We start from the raw sequence: 24,256 nt of genomic DNA, 5'->3' as shown, positions 1-24,256 counted from the left end.
AATAGGATAATTGAAGTTGGAGATAAGTTAACTCGGTTACCAGTGATCTCTTGACATTTGTTGCTAAACTCTTCCCAGAATGGTTTTATCTTATAACATTCCAACCAAATATGAGACAATGTCCCTGATTTTTCCTCACATCTCCAGCACAGGTCATTGGGTATTAAGTTCATTTTATGTAATTTCTCCGGGGTTCTGTACCATCTTGCCAAAAGTTTGTATGAACTTTCCTGATACTTATTGCTTATGGAGCACTTTGCCGTTGTTTTAAAGATCGTTTGCCATGTTTCTTCGTCCAGGTGGCATTGTAGTTCCTTTTCCCATGCTTTTGTGTATGTGGGTAACTGATTATATTTCTTATCTAGTAAAAGTTTGTATAGGCAAGAGATAGCATGGGGAGGCATCGTATTCCTATCACAGAGTCTTTCGAGTTCTGACAGTTGCCTCTTGGCTCCTGACCAGTGTTTGTTTGTATGGAGTAGGTGGGAGATTTGCATGTCTCTCCATTTGTCTCTTGCCGTCCAGTTGTGCTTATTTTTATGAATAGTAGACTCAGTATTTCCTGAGGGAAGTACATGTCGTAGTTGAAGTTGTTTCATTCCAAAGGCTGTGGCTGTGGGTCTATTATACTTGGTACAAATTCGATACTTTGGCCCAGGGGTAGAAGTGGAGATGGGTAGGGTATTAGCTTTAATTTTGTATTAATTGTATTCCAGACAGTTGTGGTTGTCGATATTAATTTATTAGACTTTATATTTGTATTTTTAGGTGGTATTTTGTTCCAAACCAAATTGCTGATTGGTAGGTCTAGCCAGCAACTAACTTCTTTTATACTACTTTTATAGTTATATTTTATTAAAGTTTAATACAAAGACCAGGAAAAAGTATTCACACCTTTGAGCAATGCAGTAATATACAGGAGGTTCAAGTAATTTCAGTAGTGTTATAGATACAATGTTTTCTACATATGTTAAGCTATTTTACAAACATTCATGTATTCATTCAGATTGCTTTCCTTCTGAGTATCTCAGTGATAAAATAATTGCATCTTTTAATTTGTTGAAGTTCATAAAGGTAAGCATTACATAGGGGGTATAAAGTGTGTGAAATATGCGTATAGGAGAGAGTCGTCTGGAAAGAATAAGGATAAAGTGTCAACTAACTTAAAGGAACAGTAACACTAAAAAATGAAAGAGCTTTAAACTAATACAAATATAATGCACTGTTGCCCTGCACTAGTAAAACTGGTGTGTTTGCTACAGTAACACTACTATAATTTATATAATAAGCTGCTGTGTAGCCCCAGGGGCAGCCATTCAAGCTGGAAAAAAGGAGAAAAGGCACAGGTTACATAGCAGATAACAGATAAGTTCTGTAGAATACAATAGTGTTTTATCTGTTATCTGCTATGTGCCTGTGCCTTTTCTCCTTTGAATGGCTGCCTCCATGGCTACATAGCAGCTTATTTATATAAATTATAGTAGACTTTCTGAAGTAAACACACAACTTTTACCAGTGCAGGGCAGCAGCACATTATATTTTAGTTACTTTTATACTTTTTATGAAAGTGCATTTTCCCCCCCAAAATATATACTCACTTAGGGGCATATTTATTATGCTGTGTAAAAAACAGTGAGAAAATTTGCCACACATCGCCAGGCTTCGCCGTGTAAAAATGGCGTAAAAACGGCGTAAAATCGGCGTAATTGTTTTACGCGTTTTTCTTCCACTGGAACTTATGGAAAATAATGGCGTAATATCCGGCATAATATCCGGCATTCAGATGGCGATCTTTTCCATTTATTTTACACAGCTTTTTACTCTGTTTTTTCGGCGAATTAGTTTTACACAGCATAATAAATACGCCCCTTAGTAACATTAAACCTTATTGTAGATTATCAGAAAATAACACATACCACTCACTAATTAGATTTTTCTAGGCATTTTCCCCATATTTTTTTTTTATGTTTCTTGGGAGCTTTCTATCGTGCAAAGATGATCAACTTCAGAGAGCCATTGTGTGTATTTGTTTAGCTCTAGAATTAAGTCTAGACTTTTGAGAACCTTTGCCCAATATTTCCCCAAAACCGAACACTCCCGTTAGTGTGGCATTTTCCACGTGGCACTCTGATGATGTGAGGGTCCAAACTTTAAGGGTACCCTGTTTTATAGGTAGGCAATTCTATATTCAAAATCTTTATTGCTATTTTCTTTCGATGGATATCTGTCCAGCTAGAAACGGGGTAACTTAGTAAGACCTTTAATTGGTTTTGCCCAATAAAAATGTAGTTATATCCTTGGTAATCGTAATGGCCTCTTTTAATAGTGTTAGATGGTTTCCCTCTGTAACATATAATTCCTTTTTATAGTTTATTCAGGCTAACGTTACTTAATTGGGTTATCTCTGCATTTTTTGCATATGTAGTACATGTATGAGTTAAAGTGATAAGGGAATGTCCAAACCATTGGATTTTTGATATAAAATGACCGCTGGCTGTGCAATAAGTTCTCAAAGCTTTTCTTATTTAATCAGTCAGTGGAACAAATGAATCAGTTTGTGATCCCCCTCAGCATGAACCAGATACATGATCTGATCTGTTTTATAAATAAATTACACGCAGATTGTCTTCTACACATCAAATTAAAAATGGCATGATGCATTATATTATTGTTAATAGATAGTGTGGATTATATAATCAATTAATTATATAGTAGTCATTAGCAGTGCATGCTTTAAAGAATGTTTCATCATATCAACGGCTATGAGCAGTGAGATCTGTAGACATATCAGATAGATAATTAGACCACAAAGGATTATTCTGCAAATTAAGTTCTATCACGTTGAGTAAATGAAAAAAAACTGAAATACTGTACCTAACATCAATTAACAATGAAGTGTTCAATTGTTTTCACAACCTTTTGTTAATAGAGGAGTATTTTGGAATAAAAGTACAGTTGTAGCACAAATGAAGAATCAATGTTCATTTCTCTAAAAGTGCATGGTTACCTCCAGCTAGTCCCTTTATCAAACATGGCCAAGAATTTCAAGATGTCCTCAAGTAAAATGGAAGCTGCATAGAAGACACAGTCTGTAGGAGCATTTCACTCTCGTTTAAGGTACCAGTAACACAGTTGATTACACACTGTTTGATCAACATTTAAACTTTAGGTGCACAATTCTCCTTTTTAGAACCATTTCACCATTTATACTTCCTTGATGTGCTAGAGCAGTGGTCTCCAACCAGTGGCTCGTGAGCAACATGTTGCTCTCTAAGCCCTTGGATGTTGCTCCCAGTGGCCTCAAAGTTGGTGCATATTTTTTAATTCTTGACTTGTAGGCAAGTTTTGGTTGCATAAAAACCAGATGTATTGCCAAACAGAACATCCTGTAGGCTTCCAGTTCTTATAAGGGCTACTAAATAGCCAATAACAGTCCTTATTTGGCACCCCCAGGAACATGTTTTATGCTTGTGTTGCTCCCCAAGTCTTTTTACATTTGAATGTGGCTCATGGGTAAAAAAAGGTTGGGGTTCCCTGTGCTAGAGAATGGGTGCTAGTTCCCACAATTTTACTATCAGGACCCGACGGCCTAAAACAGGGTCTGGACCAAGGAGAAAGCTGTATTCAGAGAGGCCGATTCGCAGTATCCAAGGGATTAAGAAAGTGTCCAGACAAAAGATTGAGGCAGGAACCAGTAGATCAAGCCAAAATAGTCATTTAAACACATCCAGGATCTTAATAAGGAAAGACCTTTATTTGGGCATGGAACTCTGGTCTCTAAATCTTTTTGTTTTGAATTTTCATGCAGAAGTGCGATGTGATGACATCACGCAGTGCCATGTTGCTAGGCGACACAATGTAACATTGCAGCCATGGGTGCCGCCATCTTGAATCAGAGGTGGAGCACTCCTAACTGGTCACACTCTTTATTTTACCATGGCATGAATTTACATGGGAAAAAACTCTCTTAAGTATTATTACTCCTGAAAATGAAACACACTGTCGACCTTAAAAAATAATCAGTATGTAAGTCAATATTTTGAATATATTTTAACAAATATATTGATATTTAACCATTTTTAAGATGATTCTTAAAAAAAGGACAAAGTGTCACACTATAAAGAATCTGGGCCACGTAAACGTGCCAATTTAACTGTGATTGTAGAAAGGAATTATGTAGAGATATATCATATATATCAAACTACTGTGAGTTTTTGGGGTGCTTCTAAAGTTACAGTATGTAGATTTCTTGGAATGTATCACATGACAGTATGTGTTTCTTTTAGTGATGAGCGAATCTGCCCCATTTTGCTTTGCCGAAAAATTTGCAAATCTTTCAAAAGATTTGTGAAACGGCGAAAAATTAGCAAAATGCCGAAAATGTTGAGCGTAAATAAAAATTTGGCATGGGTGGCAATTCTTTTGATGTGCGACAATTCGTTTTGATGCGAGAGACAATTATTTTGATGAGAGAGACAATTCTTTTTGGTATGACAATTCTTTTGACGAGCGAGACAATTCTTTCTATGCGGGCCACAATTCTTTTGACGCGTGCTGAATTTTTCCATGGCGAATTTTGTCGCCCGTTTTGCAAAAACATCCACCAATGGTGAAATGCTGAATTTGCTGAGAATTTTTTCACCCATCACTAGTTTCTTTTTATTTGCATAGTGCTTCCTGGCATCTTTACCACCACATTGATTCCTTTTAAATATACAAACAAATATGTTCCAAATCTAACATTGTTAGTAACATTTCGTATAACATGCAAAATCTTTGAAAATTTAATGCAACATTCCCCTTCCAGTTACCCATATCCGTTGTTTAAGTGGCTACTGAAGAAATCAGTGGCAACAAATGAAAAGTCACCTTATTATCTAAGCTTATATTGATGAAACCCCTTCCAACCCCTGCTCTTCATCCACCTTACCCTCCACTCCACCTATGCCCAGCATCCAGTCCACCCATTCCCTATCCCCACTCCACTCATTCCCTATCCCCACTCCACCCATTCCCTATCCCCACTCCACTCATTCCCTATCCCCACTCCACTCATTCTCTATCCCCACTCCACCCATTCCCTATCCCCACTCCACACATTCCCTATCCCCACTCCACCCATTCCCTATCCCCACTCCACCCTTTCCCTATCCCCTCTCCATCCATTCACTATCTCCACTCCATATTAAAGTTGAGAAAAAAAATTAGAAGTCAAAAATAAAATGAAGAAATTAAAGTTAGTACAAGTATGGGACCTGTTATCCAGAATGCTTGAGACTTGAGGCTATCTGGATAAGGGATCTTTCTGTAATTTGGATCTGTGTGCCTTAAGTCTACTAAAAAATCATTTTAATATTAATTAAACCTAATAGGATTGTTTTGCCTCAATAACGATGAGTTATATCTTAGTTGGGATCAAGTACAGGTACTGTTTTATTATTACAGAGAAAAGGGAATCATTTAACCATTAAATAAACCCAATAGGGCTGTTCTGCCCCCAATAAGGGGTAATTATATCTTAGTTGGGATCAAGTACAGGTACTGTTTTATTATTACAGAGAAAAGGGAATCATTTAACCATTAAATAAACCCAATAGGGCTGTTCTGCCCCCAATAAGGGGTAATTATATCTTAGTTGGGATCAAGTACAGGTTCTGTTTTATTATTACAGAGAAAAGGGAATCATTTAACCATTAAATAAACCCAATAGGGCTGTTCTGCCCCCAATAAGGGGTAATTATATCTTAGTTGGGATCAAGTACAGGTACTGTTTTATTATTACAGAGAAAAGGGAATCATTTAATCATTAAATATACCCAATAGGGCTGTTCTGCCCCCAATAAGGGGTAATTATATGTTAGTTGGGATCAAGTACAGGTACTGTTTTATTATTACATAGAAAAGAGAATCATTTAACCATTAAATATACCCAATAGGGCTGTTCTGCCCCCAATAAGGGGTAATTATATGTTAGTTGGGATCAAGTACAGGTACTGTTTTATTATTACAGAGAAAAGGGAATCATTTAACCATTAAATAAACCCAATAGGGCTGTTCTGCCCCCAATAAGGGGTAATTATATCATAGTTGGGATCAAGTACAGGTACTGTTTTATTATTACAGAGAAAAGGGAATCATTTAACCATTAAATAAACCCAATAGGATTGTTCTGCAAAATTAGAATTATTTGCTTATAATGGAGTCTATGGGAGATGGGTTTCCATAATTCAGAGCTTTCTAGATAATGGGTTTCCGGATAAGGGGTTCCATACCTGTATAGTTTATATATGTGAATGTATACAAAGGTCTTTATAAGTATTGTATGTACGTGCACTTTTTCAACCCAACATAGCTATTTAACCTGCTTAGTGGTGATGTGTATGTATGTAACTTAATTGTATGTAACTGAATTGCTTTATAAGTACCCCCACAGAAAAGGACATTTGTGGCCATTGTGTAAAATGTATTACACCAACAAATTGGTGTAAAAAGTTGTCTAAAATAAGAGATTTTCATAAAACTGTCTGAATCTAGCTGGTAGAATTTATTGCAAAGTGGTGTGAATTATAAACGTGTGTTTTGATTATATCTTGAAATTTAGACTGTTTATATACTACCTATTGCCTTCTGTGACCCATTAAATTCAATGGGACAGATTCGGGAAGAGAAGAAAGTCTTGAGCAAAAAGAGTAATGTTAAAAGCATTGTAAAATTATTATATAGTGCTTTATATTTGCCTTCTTATTGTATTAATGCATTCAATTGGAAACAAAAGCTTCATAAAAGAATGATTTTATACAGGAAGTCGTGACAATTTAAATATTATTTAATCTTGCTCATTTTTTATTCTCCTGAGTGTTTTAGGTCAGTCTTTCAGCAATGACATACATCAAACAGAATCAGTTAAGCTCTTAATTAATGTACCTTTACTATTGCTAGATCTGAAAGCAAGCCAGTCCTTAATTATCTGAAAGAAGAGTATGCCCTGTATAATGGCCATGTCTTCAAGCTTATATTGTAACTTGTGTGCTCTTAGCGCACTACTTACTAATCAGTAGTAATGGGCAAATCTGTCCCGAAAAATTCACGAAGCATTGAAAAATCCAAGAAACATGTTTTCTGCTCAACTTTTTTGTCACCCGCATTTTTTTTGTTGCACCATTTTGATGCGACCGTGCCCAATTTGACATGACCACGACTTTTTTTGACATGCAACAAATTTTTCTGCAGCAAATTTTCGTGGAAGTTTTGCAAAACAATTTGCCAATGCTGAAATTTGGAAATTCGCTGCAAATCCATGCCTGGCAAAAAAAATTCACTCATCCCTGTTAATCAGTCAGTTATTGTCAAGACGAGGTCAAGTTGGAATAAATAAGATGTTTTATTTACATGCTTTATTACATGATGGGTGAAATAATTTGGCAGGCATGGATTCGTGGTGAATTGGCATATTTCGCCATTGGCAGATTTTTTTTAACAAAACGGGTGCCAACATTTTTCGCAGAAAAAATCACCAGGTGGCAAAGAATTGTTGCCCGCATCAAAAAAAAAAATGGTGTATGCGTAAAAAAAAAAGTCACGCACAACAATTTTACGTGTGACATTTCCGCTGTTTCGCAAATTTTTCGCCATTTTGCAAATCTTTTCAGATTGGTACATTTTTCGGCTAAGCAGAATGGAACAGATTCACTCATCACTATTTACATTGCATTTTATTTCGGTATCACAAAAGAAGAAATGCTGTTTCCATCTAGCTGATCACTGAGCCTGCCTATTCATTTTTGTCCCCAGGATCACGACAACTGCTGCTTGTATGATGGACCTCAGAAGGTATCCGCTAGATGAGCAAAACTGCACCCTAGAAATTGAAAGCTGTAAGTATGACCGGGGATTTAGTTTCTACCAATGCTCAGTAAACTTCACTTGGAACCAGGTGTTCCATAACAGCTTTCTCTTTTAAGAGTCTCTTGTTTGTTGAGTGTTTTTATGTTTCTACAAGAGTTGGGTAAATATTACAGCTCTAAATGCTGTGGTTCTAAAAAAGCACTGTATTTTATGAAAAAAAAAAACATCTTTATTTGTAGTCTGGACATAGTCTTGATTTATCTTATTATTTGATTAAAATTGGATCAGTTGGACATGTTTGTTTGCATATGATGAACACACAATGTGTTAAAGGGGTGGTTCACCTTTAAGTTAACTTTTAATTTGTTATAGAATGCCCTACTTCTTGCAACTGTAACGCTTTTCTGACCCAATTTGGAATAAACCCAGGCTAGTAGTGAATAGAGAGCATGGGTTACATTTGCGACACTTAATACAAAGGGGTGAGCCTCCGCTATATGGGAGAATCAGGATGGAGCGAGGGTGTAGTGGAACTACAACTAGCTGAGGTGTGGTGTGCAGGTGGTAAAAGATGGACGCCAGAGGATTCTTGCTGATCAACTATAGTACAAGTTTATTCAAGGCACAACCAAATAGTGCCACAGGGTTATACTCACAGACACAGCAGTGTATGATGTCACAGATAATACAGCAGATGTGACACTTTAGGCACAGAATAACCCACTTGGAGGATGCACAGAGGATTAGTTGACACCTGAGATATAGACCTTTCAGAAGGGAGTGTTCCGGCCGACTGTGGTCCAGGGGAGAGCTCCTAACACTGGTACCTGGCGTCTAATAAAACCGGTCCCTAAAGAACAACTACAGAGCCGGGGTGGACTAAACCCTTTTACAACTCCTGGTTGGGGCTATTGACTGCCCTTACTAAATAGACTGACTACGATCACCACTCCTAGAGGGTGCTATTAACAAAACTGACTGTGCTGGCTTTACCTCGTTCACGGGGCCCTGTCCCCGACTTAGCACTAGGGTAGGTGGTCCCCTAGGGTACAAATGGCTTCTGGGCCTATGTTCTGGTCCAGGCTCAGTTGGGATCTGTCCAGAACACAGCATGCAGCCAAAAGAGGAAGCCACTTCCTTGTGCAAGACACTATATAGTCTGCCAAGGGGAGTGGTCAACCTGGGCTAAACCTATAGGGGGTTAGAGATGTAGCGAACTGTTCGCCGGAGAACTAATTCGCACGAAAATCGGGTGTTCGCAAGTTCGCAAGTTCGCGAACTTTTAGCGAAGTTCGCAATTTTGGGTTCGCCTTAGCTGGAGCCAAATTTTGACCTCTCACCCCAGATCCAGCAGATACATGTCAGCCAATTAGGCAGCGCTCCCTCCTGGACCACCCCCGGACCACTCCCTTCCATATATAAACCGAAGCCCAGCAGCCATTTTACATTCTGCCTGTGTGTGCTTGATGAGTTAGCATAGGGAGAGAGCTGTGCAGGGGTTTGAGGGACAGTTTAGGTAGCTTTGCTGACTAGTAATCTACTTTCTACTGCTCTGTATGTAGCTGCTGGGGACAGCTGTCCTGCTGATCATCTGCTGTAACCCAATAGTCCTTGTAAGGACTGCTTTTATTTTCTGATTACTGTTACTCTTCTTTTCATTGTGTACTGCAGCTCCGTCTGTGTGTGTTGGAGACAGGTGTGCTGCTCATAGTAGTGCACTAAGCACCAACCACACATTCACATCATTTTTTTTTATTTGTGTTTTTTTACTTTGCTACTGTAATTTATAGAGCCCAGTGCTATTAGTCTAGCTGTGTTGGGGACTGGTGTGCTGCTCCTAGTAGTTCACCCCCAGCACCAACCAGAGATCACTTTTTTTTTTATTATTAATTTTTTTTATTTTTATTTAAGTTACTGTTCTTTAATGTGTCCAGTGCTGTTTGCTGTTATTCATAGTAGTGCCCCAAACACGTTACACATAGTAGTGCCCCAAACACGTTACACATAGTAGTGCACCAAACACGTTACACATAGTAGTGCACCAAACACGTTACACATAGTAGTGCACCAAACACGTTACACATAGTAGTGCACCAAACACGTTACACATAGTAGTGACATTGCATTGCAATAAAATCCCCTGAGCGATGTTTTTCCACCAGCAATAATATATTCCGTATCCACTACTGCGGCGTTTTGTCTTTGCGTGTGAACCGGCTGTAACCTTTACACGACTTGATTGGCATGTAGACGCCGGACGTTTTAAAGCAGATTATTACACAAGTTTAGAAATGTAGTGTGATTTCTGCCCTTTACAGCACAAAACGCAACGCTGTGTCAACAACGTATTTTTCAGAGAAATTTTTGCCCTTGATCCCCCTCCTGCATGCCCCTGTCCAGGTCGTGGCACCCTTTAATCAACTTTAAAATCAGTTTTCTGGCCAGAAATGGCTTTTCTAGGTTTTAAAGTTCGCCTTCTCATTGAAGTCTATGGGGTTCGCAAAGTTCGCAAAAGTTCGCACTTTTTGGTGGAAGTTCGCGAACGGGTTCGCGAACTTTTTTTGTGAGGTTCGCTACATCTCTATAGGGGGTAGCCTAATAACAGTAACCTGATATCAGAGGGCTCTGCCCTATAACAATGCAGATAAGATAAGAATAAGGGATAACACCATAGGGAGCTTAACCCTATGGGTCCCTACACAACTTTGCATTTGGTTTTCATTATTCATTTTTTTATAGTTTTTTAAGTACTTGTCATCCTCTTCTTCCTCTTTACAGCTTTCAAATGGGGGGTCACTGACCCTGGAAGCCAAAAACTATTGCTTTGTTACTTTTTATTATTTATATTTTTTATGCAGGCACTCTACTATTCATATTTCCATCTTTTGTTTAAACCACTGCCTGGTTGTTAAGGTAAAGAAGGCCATAGCAACCAAATAGCTGCTAAAATACCAAAGAGAGAGCGGCTGAACAAAAAGCAAAATAACTAAAACACCATATAAAATAAAAAATGAAGACCAGTTGCAAATTGTCTCAGAATATCAATGTCTACATCATATTAAAAGTTAATTTAAAGGTGAACTACCCCATTTTTTTAGTCAATTTTCTTCATTTTTAGTTGATTTTTGTTTGTCCTGGTGATTTTATCTTCTATCACTTCACTGGATCTTGCACAATTGATTTAATTTTTTTATGAGCCACAAGAAATATAATTTTATCTCACTGAGAAATGTTGTTTATTGTTATTGTACAGTAATCTCATATAAGCATTTCTAAGCACAAGGACACATTTATGATCACAAAGAGCAGCCCCAATACACCCTGGTCCTATAAACTTGCAATTTTGTTATTATGTGTGCTTGTGTATGTAGCAGGTATATGGGTGAGGGTACTTGTAAGGATACCCTATAATCCCCAATACCTCTGCTAGTACACCTCAGGCCCAGTCAGAATGGGTTCAACTCCCAGTATGGCATGTGTTACACAAGACTCTTCAAATTTTGGTGGGCTCGTGTTTACTGTTGGAGCAAGGGTTAACCACACTAAAGCTCTACCATAAACAGATTCTTTATAGATGGTGCACTTTTATAGGTGCTGTACAATATCAAGTAAATGTTTCCATCACTTTCTCAATTAGTTATTACTCCCACAATTAGGGTTAGGATTCAGTGTTTGCAACACCTCAAAATTAGTATGGTAAATAAATCCCCAGTAAGGAATCTTTGCCTATACTGGCAGCCTTGTCTCCTTAGAGAAATAACCCTCACTGGCCTCCTTGCTGGAGCCTCTGACTGCTCTAAAACCTACCCTCATCCTACCTCTCACTCCTAGAGTGAGCTATTACAAAACTCTTCTGGCACTTACTACCCTATACTGGAACCTACCTCTGTTCCATTCTCCCAACAACACACCCCCTCCCTCCAGCAAGTGGGTGACCTAAAAAAGGCCACACTCATGTGACTTTTTATAAACTAGGGGCTTACTCCCCTTTCAACTGTATTATGGGCCCACACATAGCTGGCCAAGAACCCTCCTGGGGAAACAGAAATAAAGGTTTGCAAAACTTTTACTCTCCTATATATATATATGTATGTATCATACACCATTGCTGATTGTGCCTTCTTTGATGCATGCTGATGCAAGGAAGCCCTATGCTTAATGTCTACCTTGGCCAGGTAGTACATGCATAGTTTTTTTTGTATTTTGCAGCTTGAGTTGTGTAATTGTGTACAACTGATGGGCATGGGTTAGGCACAGTTTACTAAGTAAGCTTTATCAGAAAGGTCTATGTAAATACAGCCATAAGCACTCACAGAAAAGCTACTCTGAACACATGTTCTTCGGTATCAGACTTCCTTCTCTCAGAAAAATTTTTCAGGACATGGCAAGTCTGCGCAGCTTGCTCCCTCTACCTACTCTGTCCCCCCCTCCACTATTTGCTCTCTCTCCCTCCCTTCTCTGCTGTAATCTGTGCTACCAGCAGCTAGAAGCTACTGAGACCAAGCTAAAATGGCAACTTCTATCTTAAATGAACAGAAGGAGCGTCTAGGGCTGTTAACTCAGCTATGGTAAAGCTTTCTACAGGATAAATATAGCGTTCTAGGTGGCACTATTGTGGCTAACCTATTGGCAATAAAATGCCAAAATGCCATTCCTTCTCCTTTAAAGTTTTAGTCCAAGGGACAGGTATGCTGCTATTCTGAAAAGGAATATAGCATTGCGGGTAAGAAGTAAAATTGCACTCTTTTTTTGCACTTATTATTATTATAATTTAGTAATTCTGCTAAGGCTGCTATACTTAATATAGGGTTTTGCAAATTAAAATATCCTTATATATATTGGAATAGTTTCATTTGTGTTGTCCTATAATACATATTTATTGTGTTAATAGTGTTTCAGTTTAGATAACAACAAAAAGAAAGATACATTCTCTGTTTTATTTAAAGATTTTTTTTTTATCAGATATCCTTCTGATAGCAGAGCACATAAGTTATAAGGCCTATCTATATCAGGAGGTGAGAAACAAAATGAAAACCTCTTCCAAGCTACATACTGCATGGTTTCTGCAAATAAGATCCATGAGCAAGCGATTTGTTTTCCAGAGGGATTTTAGGTGTCATGATATCTTAAGATAGATTCTGTGAGAGCTCTGTAGTGTAGTAATGTTTAATAGTGTTTGTATTGCTCTTTGACAAATTGTTATATTCCTTTAGCAAGTAGGTTTCGCTGCTCTGTTTTAAAGGGGGAATAATGTGTGCTGTGTGGTTTTATTTTCATACAGCAGTGAAGATACAGCACTGGCATCCACTATCATGTAATACAGAGGGTGTCCATCAGAGGCAGAATTGGGGGTAGGTTAAAGAGGCTCCTGCCTAGGGTGCAACAAGGAGGGGGCGCTAAGCAGGTACCTCTTTTGCCTACTCCTCACCCTTTTGTTACTTTGTGGTGCCCCCTGTTCTGCCCTCATTGTGCCGGTCAACTATTTTTTGCCCCCAGTTCTTGCCACTGAGTGTACACACTGGAAGGGGTGTCCGGGGGCAAGAATCTGGTGCGTTATTTCTTTTAATACATGACTGATGTCACAAAGGTCAATTCTGCAGAAACAAACAGAGGGAGCTTCTAGGGCTGTTTACTCAGGTATGGTAAAGCTTTCTGCAGAATAAATATAGAATTCTAGGTGGCACTTATGTGGCTAATCTATTAGCAGTAAAATGCCAAAATGACTTTCCTTCTCCTTTTTTCTTATTCTTAGAGGTATGAAGTAGTTACTCTCCACTCTGAGACAATGCCCACTGATAGGGCCTGTGGAGAGTTCTACTTTTATAGCCCACATTTGAAATCTCTTATGTAGTCCATAAGCTTGTTGTCTGAATATCTCATCTGAAGAACAAATACTTCTTAACCTAAGGTACTGGTCTTTAGGGACACCCTTAATGCAACTCTGAGGATGCGTGGATGAGGCAAGTAATAGACTGATACAGCTTAGTCAAAATGGAACCCTGTTCATCAACCTCCAAACTCCAATTGTTTAGCATCGTAGTTTAAAGTAAACCTTTCTTGTTCAATTTTTCAACAAATTCCTTCAATAACTGAGCAGATCCCTGCCAGAGTATCATGATGTCATCAATGTACCTGTGCCACCTCGAAATGTGGCACAGGTACATCTCAAACTCTTCAGCTGAAAATACACACCTCTCCTATTCACCTAAGAAGAGATTGGCATAGCTGGGGGGGCACACTTGGCCCCCATAGCTACACCCGGGGTTTGTAGATAATAAATACCGTCAAATAGAAAAAGGTTATGATGAAGTGCAAAATCCAAAGAACAAGATAAATTGTTGTTGTTTAGACAATGGGCTCTGAATGTGTTCAAAAATTGTCTTAATAACTTTTAGGCCCAACTGGTACGGTATGCTCATATAAAGAGCCTCCACATCCAAACCTACCAGTAGGTAATCAGAGTACAAGGTCAGCCCATCAACCTCCCTCAATACTTGGGTAATATCCGCCACATAGGAGTCAATCGGCTCACAAGTTGGTGCGGTGTGTGACCCACATCCTGAGACTATACTGTAGGTCTACCTGGGGGATCACTCACCGACTTGTGTACCTTTGGGTCAGAGTTCTAGGTTGAGGTACCTTTAAATAATTAGCCTTATCCACATTGATCAAGCCTTTCTGAAAGGCCTGATCATTTAATGAAAACAACTTATCTTGAAATTATTTTAATGGTAGTAATAATAAAGGCTGATACCATTGTTTATTCCCAAGAAATTTTTTTACACATACTCAAATAATTCTCAGTGTCCATGACAAAAACACTGATAATTTACGGTTGTGCCCACAGAATATCATGTTGAGGGAAATCAGTTTGGACCCTATGCAGTCTGTGAATAAATCATAATTAAATATAACTTTTTATTCTAATTCTGGAAAGAATTAAGGAAGGAAGGTGTTGAAAAAGTGTTGCATCTGTTAAACCATTAACTGTGATAATGAATCTTGAAAAGTAGAAGATGATGCATTTAGGTGTACTCCATTATACTGAAAGCCATAGGTTTTGCACTAGTAGAACATTAGATTACATACCAGCTTACTTCCTGTTATTATTGTCATTCTGTACTCTTTAATTCCTACAGTCTACAATATCCTCTCTAAAACCCTCACACTGCTTAGACCACAGCTGCTATATTAGATCCTGCTGATGCCGATGAGCCATAATAAACACAACCTGTTTAAATAGTAAATTGTGTAAAAGTAAATAGTGTAAAATATTTACCATATTTGTATGTATTCAGATTTTAACAAAATAATATGGATCATTTTGCAGTGATTCTCTAAAGGGGATGTTTACATTGAACTGTTGAGGTCATGTAGAAGTCAATGTACAGCTGTCCTGTTTCCAATTGGAGTATCTTCTTTTACTTGGTGGTATTTTCAGATTTTTTGAACACTCCATTCATTGAAAGATGTAGAAAAAAAATTGAGTAGTTTTTGCACTTTTTCCATTTTTTTTCTTCATGTTTTTTCAATTTTGATGACTAAACAGTATTGGTTTTAGTGGCAATTAATTTAGTTTAGTGGTTTCAAAAAGCTCTAAAACCATTAAAATGAGAATGTTGATATGTGGCCCTCCCTTTAGGAGGCTAAAGTGTATCGAACTGAATTCAGATAGTGTTTTTTCTTCCCATAGTGTAGTCCCGTATGAGGCCAATGGAACCCATATTTTATACAATAAATATTATGGTCCAAGACAGTAAATTTTTTTTTGGATCTTGCTATGCAGTTACCACAAAGGACAGTTACATGACCTTCAATGTCTTTTCGAATTACTGTTTTTCTGTTCACCTAACAACAATCAGTGATTTTTCTGTCAAAAGTGATATTGGTTTATAGTCAATAAAACTTAAGAAACATAATAGGGATTTAGGGAAATGATCAGTGAAAACAGTCTTGTCATTTCTCCTTCTTCCTTTATGCAGTTTTAAAGAGTCTGAATAGTCTTAATATCTCTATTTGCTCATAAGTAACTACAGTATATATAAGGCATGGTTAATACTAAGGTTGCTAGGCACAAACATAAGGTTTGCTAAGGACCTTGGGTCTAGAGAAAGATTAAGTCCATTATTTACTCTGTCGAACCTTTTTTGGCAATAATATTAATATCATTTCATTAAAATAATTATTTATTAATATTAGTAACCCCATATTTTTTTTTTCAATAGCAATACTCCAATTCATTAATAGAACTGATGGGGGTCAATACAATAATAGCATATAAATAAATACAAAAATACAAATATTCAAGATAAAGTGCAAGAGACAAGCAATGTAGAGAATGTGCAGAATGTCTGAGATAAGCAACATCCAGTAGTGTCTATCTTTTTAAAAGGGTAATGTTCATTTTCTTGTTGGTGCGAATATGGTTTGTTTCTTTGCCAAATTATATTTAATCAATTGGTGTGTTTATGCTTGTTTTGGTTTTAAAGGGGCAGATTTGTCAACATTTTACTGCATGTTAATTTTTACTGCGATAAGAGGGTTTTTGAGTCTTGATTTTCCAAAATACAAATGTTTGAGATTTATTTAGCACAAAAAAATCTCAAAATATATCAAATTTAAATCAAATATAATAATTCAGCATCTAAAAGCTGGTGATTTCATGTAGAAGTCAATAAGAGTTGTGTTATTTTCAGTTTAAGGTTTCAAGATGAATTCAGAATTTTAAATGAAAATGATGGGTAGATCGTGATTTCACGAGTTCAGAGTTCAGAGTTCAGAGTTCTTTTTTATTCTTTTTTATGCTTTTACATAATTTCACTTTCATGACTCATAGGAGGGTGTTTACGGTGGTGGCAACCAGGTCTTGTTTGGGCCATTTTTGAGAATAAAGGCAATGGAATAGAAGAAATGGCAACAAGAGAAATGCACCAGTAGTTTTCATCAGGTCCTGACTTTCCTTGGAAGTAAATAGGTCAAAATAACCCAATAACGATACCTTGAAGAGCAAGTGTTTTTGCAGAGAGTTTTATGTTCTGTCTGTCTAGTTTTCCTTTGGGAACTTTGGTTTCCTCATAGAGTTCAAAAACATTTGTGTGGGTTTTTTTTCGAGAAACACAGGTTTCTTCATAAAATTTAAAAAAAATCATGATAATTTAATGAATTATTAATGAATTATGTATATGCATATACCATGGTCTGCATTTAATAGGCTGTGAGTACTAAGATGTATAATAGGTTCCATGTATTAGTAGTTAGATGATTTATTGGTATGGTAGATGGTGTAAAGTGGGACAACTTCAGGCTGAAAAGGCTCTTATCTAACGTGACCGTGATTTTTTTGTTGCAGCAGTTTTGTGAAGAAATTTGCCGATGGCGAAATTTGGAATTTCGCAGCAAATGCATACCTGGCTAAAAAATATGCTCATCACTACTCTCTTTATGTCATACTTCCAAGCTTACACTTCCTTGAAAGGAGATGTAAAGTGAAAAAAATATTTGGGAGATGGGGTTGGGTTAATTTGTTGGACAACCCTAAGCCAATAACCTGTTTAATACAAACTTAGAAATATAAATAAAAAAAGTCTATCAACCCATGTACACAGACCCCAGACTCAACCCTTATGTCTGTATTTACATGTAAAGCCATTTATACCCACCCAATACTCAAACTGATGTGCAAGCCCTGTGCACATTGGATAACAAACTGCCCGAATATAAAAAATGGCTTGGGTGCAGCTGAACCCATAGCTTGAGGTGTTTGCAAAAGAATACTATTTTGTCTAAACAATAATTGGCCCAGGTACTGTGCTGCAGAGCAATGCAGGGCCGTATTTACTGTGCTCCCAGGAGTCTCTTGCAGTGACCTGAGAAATATTTCTTTGCATTTTCTTCCTCCTTGGTATGGACATGCGACTGGTTGTCCCATGAAACTTGCATATAATTATTATTTATTATTTATTTATAATTATTATTTACTCCTGTAGCAGATGTTATTGCTTTGTAGAGACTGGATAATCATTCACATCATACCTACTCAAGTAGAACTTGTATTCTGATTCTCTAGTAGAAGCACAGAATCATGGCTAATTTATTCAGAAACATAGCATACACATTTTTTTTAACCCTGATGTTGGTTTGATCCAAGTAAATTCATAGTTAAACATTAAAAAAGTGTCCAATCTTAGCAAGAATGGAAGGATTGATGACATTGTTATACAATTTAAAAATTACAAAAAAAGCCCTAACATAGATTCTCAAAATGTGAACGATGCATTCTGCAAACATTGGGTAGCTTTGAGTTCCCTGTTTTCCCTGTTTAGCTTGAAAAATATAATAAGTGTAGATTTTTGGGGTGATTAAAAACAATAAACCAACAATAGGATCACCATTCCCTTGACTAGGGGCCTCAGTGCAGATATTTATTTTTTAATTCCTGGCTTGAAGGCAAGTTTTGGTTACATAAAACCAACTGGCTACCAAATAGCCAAAAACAGCCCCTATTTGGCAACCCCAGAATGTTTTTCAAGCTTGTGTTGCTCCCCAACTCTTTTTGAATGTGGCTCACAAATAAAGAAGGTCAGGGATCCCTGATCTAATTTCACATTTTTTGTGTGGAACTCTCCTTTCATGTCCAGCATTTGGCAAGGGCTTTACCATATATGTTTGTATGAATATTCATACATGGTATATAGAAGCATAATGGTGTCCTAATATTGTTCAAGTGGTTTCTAGACCATCTCAAATCTCCTCTTAATTTTCATCTCACTGAAAGCCATGCTATGAATTTGATAATGGTGGTCCCTAAACTCATGCTGTATAATAAATAATTATTCTATATGTACCCCAAAGAAGCTAAGTAAATCACCTGTTTTATATGGCAGTCATCAACAAGTTTCTTTACTTGTGTTGAGAGCACTCTAAATTGTTTTTTGTAATGGTAAATTTATCACCACTGTAGCAAGCCTTTAAATGCACTTGAAAGCTCTTTTAGATAGTGGTTCACACTGGTAATAAATCTTAAAAATAAATCTTACTGTGCCATTATACAGTAGATGTTTTCTCGTGTTCTTTCCTTCTGAAAAGGAGTAATACATAAAGGGACACAGCTTGGTTATGTACGGAGAAAGGAGATTTATCTTCACCCCGGTACCCTTAACCTTTTATGTTCCAGGATTCCTGCAATTTTAAAACTCACAAGAGCATCAGTTTTTGAAAAATCTTGTTTGGTAAGTGGTAAAGCAAAAATTCTTTATGTTTTCAAACCTGTTTGGTTGCAATACTGTCGACAAAAGCTGAAAATGTAAATAATCTAATGATTCATTTGGAGAGAAGAAACAAAACCAAATCCATGTGATTTTTAATATTATGTAGTGTTTTCCTAAAACAAAAAATAGGGGCTTAAATTTGCAGAGAATTTTATTTACATGCATATTCTAGCAGGACCTTTATATTTGGGGCATAAATCACCTATATATAGCTGTAATTACCACCTTCTGTCTGTATAAAGTTACCTAGGACTAAGCTTAACTTTCAAGATGCAGCTGTTACAATCACTGTGCCAAGTCTGTTTCATTTAAATGGATGGTTGTGTTATATAAAACCAGATTATTTTTTATTTTTCTCTTGCTAAACTTTTGACTATATTCCCTATATGCAATAAAAGGCACTAAGTTTGCCCAGTAGAAGTAACCCATAGCAATGAAATGTTTTCTTTAAAAGAGGTGACCAGTATATTCTGGCTGTTGATTGGTAGCTATGGGTTACTGCTCCTCGTGGGCCTCTGCAGTTTCTTTTATTAAATAACCCCCTAAATGTTTCCATTTTTTGCAAGTGACATTCAAGACAAATAATTTTGACCTACTTGCTAGTATTTATCATAGGTTTCAAGATTATTTTTATGGGCAAAATCAGCAGATTCAGCTGAAAAAAATTTACTCGTAAATGTCACCAAAAACCAGATTTTGACATGAAACAAAAACCCACAAATTTGTCACAATTTATTATGCGACAAAACAATTCCAAATGCAAAAATATGCCTGTCCAGATCATGTAGAAGTCAATGGCAGATGTCCTTTTTATAATTAGAAGATCATTCCTTGCTTTGTGGCTTTAGAGTTTTTTGGGGTTATTGTTATGCTGGCTTTTATACGTCAATAAGAAAAAGTTGTGGTTTTCCGTGGATTTTTTTTGTTTGTGCTTTTTCAATTAAAATTTTTTGGTAAATGACTGCTATTTATGGAAATTCGTTTAGTTTTGGTTTTATACTTTATACTGAATGTTAATAAATCCCACCCATAATATCCTCAGTTTGGATGACTAGCTTTTTTGTATGAAAACTATATAGTCCCCCTTTCCAGTTCACTTTTGTGATACATTTTTTTTGGTCAACCCCTGCAAAAAAAAATAATATAATGTAAAAAATTTAGATGGGCCCTTGGTGTAAAGCTGGCCATACACGCACCAATAAAATCATACAAAACCTATTTTCATATGGTTTTAAGACCATGGGGCTGATTTACTTACCCACGAACGGGTCGAAATGAGTCCGATTGCGTTTTTTTCGTAATGATCGGTATTTTGCGATTTTTTCGTATGTTTTGCGATTTTTTCGGATTCTTTACGAATTTTTCGTTACCAATACGATTTTTGCGTAAAAACGCGAGTTTTTCGTAGCCATTACGAAAGTTGCGTAAAATCTGGCGATTTTTCGTAGCGTTAAAACTTGCGCAAAAAGTTGCGCTTTTTTCGTAGCGTTAAAACTTACGCGAAACTTTGCACCTTTTAAGTTTTAACGCTACGAAAAATGCGCAACTTTTCGCGTAAGTTTTAACGCTACGAAAAATGCGCAACTTTTTACGCAACTTTCGTAATGGATACGAAAAACTCGCGTTTTTACGCAAAAATCGTATTGGTAACGAAAAATTCGTAAAGAATCCGAAAAAATCGCAAAACATACGAAAAAGTCGCAAAATGTTCGTTTTCAAGTCGGAACTTTTCCAATTCGGGTCGGATTCGTGGGCTAGTAAATCAGCCCCCATGTGTTGGCTCACACTTATCGTCTTTATAATTTTGATGCAATGGTAATTGGGCGTTTAGTCAATTTGGCAGGTTAGAAAACTTCAGGTGAATAACGATATCCATGAGGGTCCTACAGTGGAAATAATTTTTGTACAATTGGGGCCAAATTCATTAAAGTATGAATCCAAATCATGAAATCCGATAGTTTCTGATATTTGCAAAAGTCATAAAAATTCCGTTTGTTTGAATACAAAGATTTTGTACTTTCGATCCTAAAGTTCCGAAATTTTCATATTAAAACGATCGTTTGCGAATGGCCAAAATTTTCATAACCGAACAATCGTAAATGGTGCGAAAAACTTTCTGACTTTGAACCTTCAGTGGATGATTTTGGAAGCCTCCCATAGGACTCTATGGCACTCTGCAGCTCCAACCCAGCCCAAGGAAAGTCTCCCATAGGGCTCAATGGCACTCTGCAGCTCCAACCTGGCCCAAGGAAAGTCTCCCATAGGGCTCAATGGCACTCTGCAGCTCCAACCTGGCCCAAGGAAAGCCTCCGATAGGACTCAATGGCACTCTGCAGCTCCAACCCGGCCCAAGGAAAGTCTCCCATAGGGCTCAATGGCACTCTGCAGCTCCAACCTGGCCCAAGGAAAGTCACCCATAGGGCTCAATGGCACTCTGCAGCTCCAACCCGGCCCAAGGAAAGTCTCCCATAGGGCTCAATGGCACTCTGCAGCTCCAACCTGGCCCAAGGAAAGTCTCCCATAGGGCTCAATGGCACTCTGCAGCTCCAACCCGGCCCAAGGAAAGTCTCCCATAGGAATCAATGGCACTCTGCAGCTCCAACCCGGCCCAAGGAAAGTCTCCCATAGGGCTCAATGGCACTCTGCAGCTCCAAACTGGCCCAAGGAAAGTCTCCCATAGGGCTCAATGGCACTCTGCAGCTCCAACCTGGCCCAAGGAAAGTCTCCCATAGGGCTCAATGGCACTCTGCAGCTCCAACCTGGCCCAAGGAAAGTCACGATACCGAAGCTTGAATGAATCCAAAACTTTTGTACTCGTTACAATTTTGTCGCACAAATTGTCATGTAAATTGTCACAAAGTACGAAAAAGTTGCACAAATTAACGAAAATATTGCAGAAAGTACGCAAAAGTTGTAAACTTATATGAATATGATTTTTTTGTATTCTGACCTGTCGTACTTTAATGAATGTGCCCCTTGTTGTCTGCCGACGATTTCACGAAGATCCTCCAATTTGGAGGCTTTATCCTACAATTTCAGTCTGAATGTTAGTTTTAAATCGTTGCATTTAAACGTACGACCGATATCCTAATGTGTGTTGGTAGAAGACTAAAATCTGAATGTGTATGGCCAGCTTTAGGTTAGAAGAATGGATCATACTGCTTCTTTCATACAATAATTTAAGTTCCAGCTCTTAATTAAGTTTAAAACATCAGTCACTACTTACTTCAGTCATAATCATCACATTGTTTTGCTATACAGTCGAATAGGATCACCCCTCTCTACATAGGGATGTTAGGATAATGAAAGTGATAACATTTTTGCATAGAGTAAGCAGATAAAAGGAATAAAGTATAATATGGATCTATACAGTACAACATACATTACAATTGGGGAATGATAGTAAAATCAGCATGCGTAGATAGATGTGTGGGAAGCAGGGCATAATTATTTAAGTAGAGCATAAAATAGTTAAGTGCCGAAACAGGGACTTGCCCTCCATCTGCTTTTATTTCTCAGTAGGTGCAGTATAAAATAGCTGTGACCCAAGCTTCCAAGCATATCAATTCTTATAGGCAGGGGATGTTTTTCTTTCTGTAATGGGGTCCAGCAGAGAATGTGAGCTGTATGTATAAGTCCTTAAGCACAACCTCTACCTTTGTCATTTATTTCAGGGTAGAATTATCAACAATCAACTTAGTAAATGATAGGATAAAATGTAGATTTTTAAGCCCAGTTGAGTCACTCCCAGAATCATTCATAAATAGCTGCGCCAGCTTTATATAGTCATTATCGTCCATAAAAATACTCCTTACTAAGCACTTATCATTTTGGATTATCAATTAAAACAAGAGAAAGTAAGCCCAAGGATATAAACCTGGCAATCATTGATACATGAAAGACAGATAAGACAATATCCTATGCCATCACAGCTTTAATGTTAAAAAGTTAATTATGCTTGCACTTGTTACATTCCATCCCGAGAGCTGAGGGTGCGGAATCTATCCCTCATAGCATTAAATACAGTATACATATATAAATGGTAAAGGCTGAGGTAGAGCCCAAAGCTTTAGATCAGAGTAGGATACTTTATTCAGAGCCCATGGTACAGTTGCATACTATATTAGAGTGTCCTTACACAGCAAGAAATTAACACCATATTATATAACAGGAAACAGTTTTATTCATTCAGAATTGGTTAAATAAATAAATAAATAAATAAATATACCTTCTAATAAAATTAAGTTTATATTGGTACTGCCACTATGGGAGAGATTTATCAAGCTTTGCCTATCTGGGTTTGGGCAATCAATTGCAGAAACAGCAATTGAGTTCCTAAACTGATTAGCATTTTGTGCAATTGATTGACTTGGCTAGTTGCTGAATGTACAAGGTACAGGTGAGGAAATTCACAGGCCCAAAACTTCATTAAAAGACAAAGACACATAGAGGGAAGGATGGGGAAGGAGAAAATGAGACAATTTTTAGAAACTACAGGACATCCTTAACACAGTTCATGAAACACTAGGCTTCCAGAATTGCTGCACTGATGTGTGTGCCCTAAAACAGTATATGCAGCACTGCTTGGTACACAACAAAGTTCCTGGGCACACAGTATCTAAATTCATGTTCCAGGTCATCAAGTAGGGGCTGTGCAAATGGCAAACCCAAAAGAGGCGCAAAGCTAGTTCCTTGTAAATGATGCACAGGTGGTACCTGCACGTGTTATGGGCATGCATGAAAGTCCTGTCTGAAAAAACATTTTTCCAGACATTGCTGTGACAGATGAAAGCTATAGAATAGAATCCAACACCTCGTTATCTCTGGTCAATTTGTGGACTGTCTTTGGTTTCCATAAGTCGGGCTTTACTCCCTCCAGTTGGAGATCCCTCACAAACATTGTAACATCAAGGTAAAACCAAGATGTGTTTCGATTGTAAGGAGCTGGCCCATTTGTCCCACCCCACTGTGCACCAAAGTGGGAGAACAAAGAACGGGATGTGGAGTTGCCTGCGGGTCCTTGTCTTTTCCTGTCAATATCCAGTGGATGAAGTTGTAGAAAAAGAAACTTCTCAGAACACGGGGGTCATGCATGTTGTATGACATTGTAGATGTTTGGTAGTGATTGGGGGGAGCTGTCCATT

At 37.6% G+C, this 24,256-nt stretch overlaps 1 protein-coding gene across 1 annotated transcript in view; it reads left to right on the top strand.

Annotated features, from left to right (window-relative positions):
- Positions 1–24,256, top strand: part of gabrb2 (gamma-aminobutyric acid (GABA) A receptor, beta 2) — a 151,357-nt gene that overhangs the window by 91,080 nt on the left and 36,021 nt on the right. The window contains 1 exon segment of the mRNA NM_001102951.1: positions 7,792–7,874. Coding sequence (NP_001096421.1) covers positions 7,792–7,874 — 83 coding nt within the window.

This window comes from Xenopus tropicalis, chromosome 3 (genome assembly GCF_000004195.4).
Source record: "Xenopus tropicalis strain Nigerian chromosome 3, UCB_Xtro_10.0, whole genome shotgun sequence".
In the NCBI taxonomy this organism is placed as follows: domain Eukaryota; kingdom Metazoa; phylum Chordata; class Amphibia; order Anura; family Pipidae; genus Xenopus; species Xenopus tropicalis.
The sequence above is the reverse complement of the archived record's forward strand: the minus strand, read 5'-3'. Positions and strand labels throughout refer to the sequence as shown.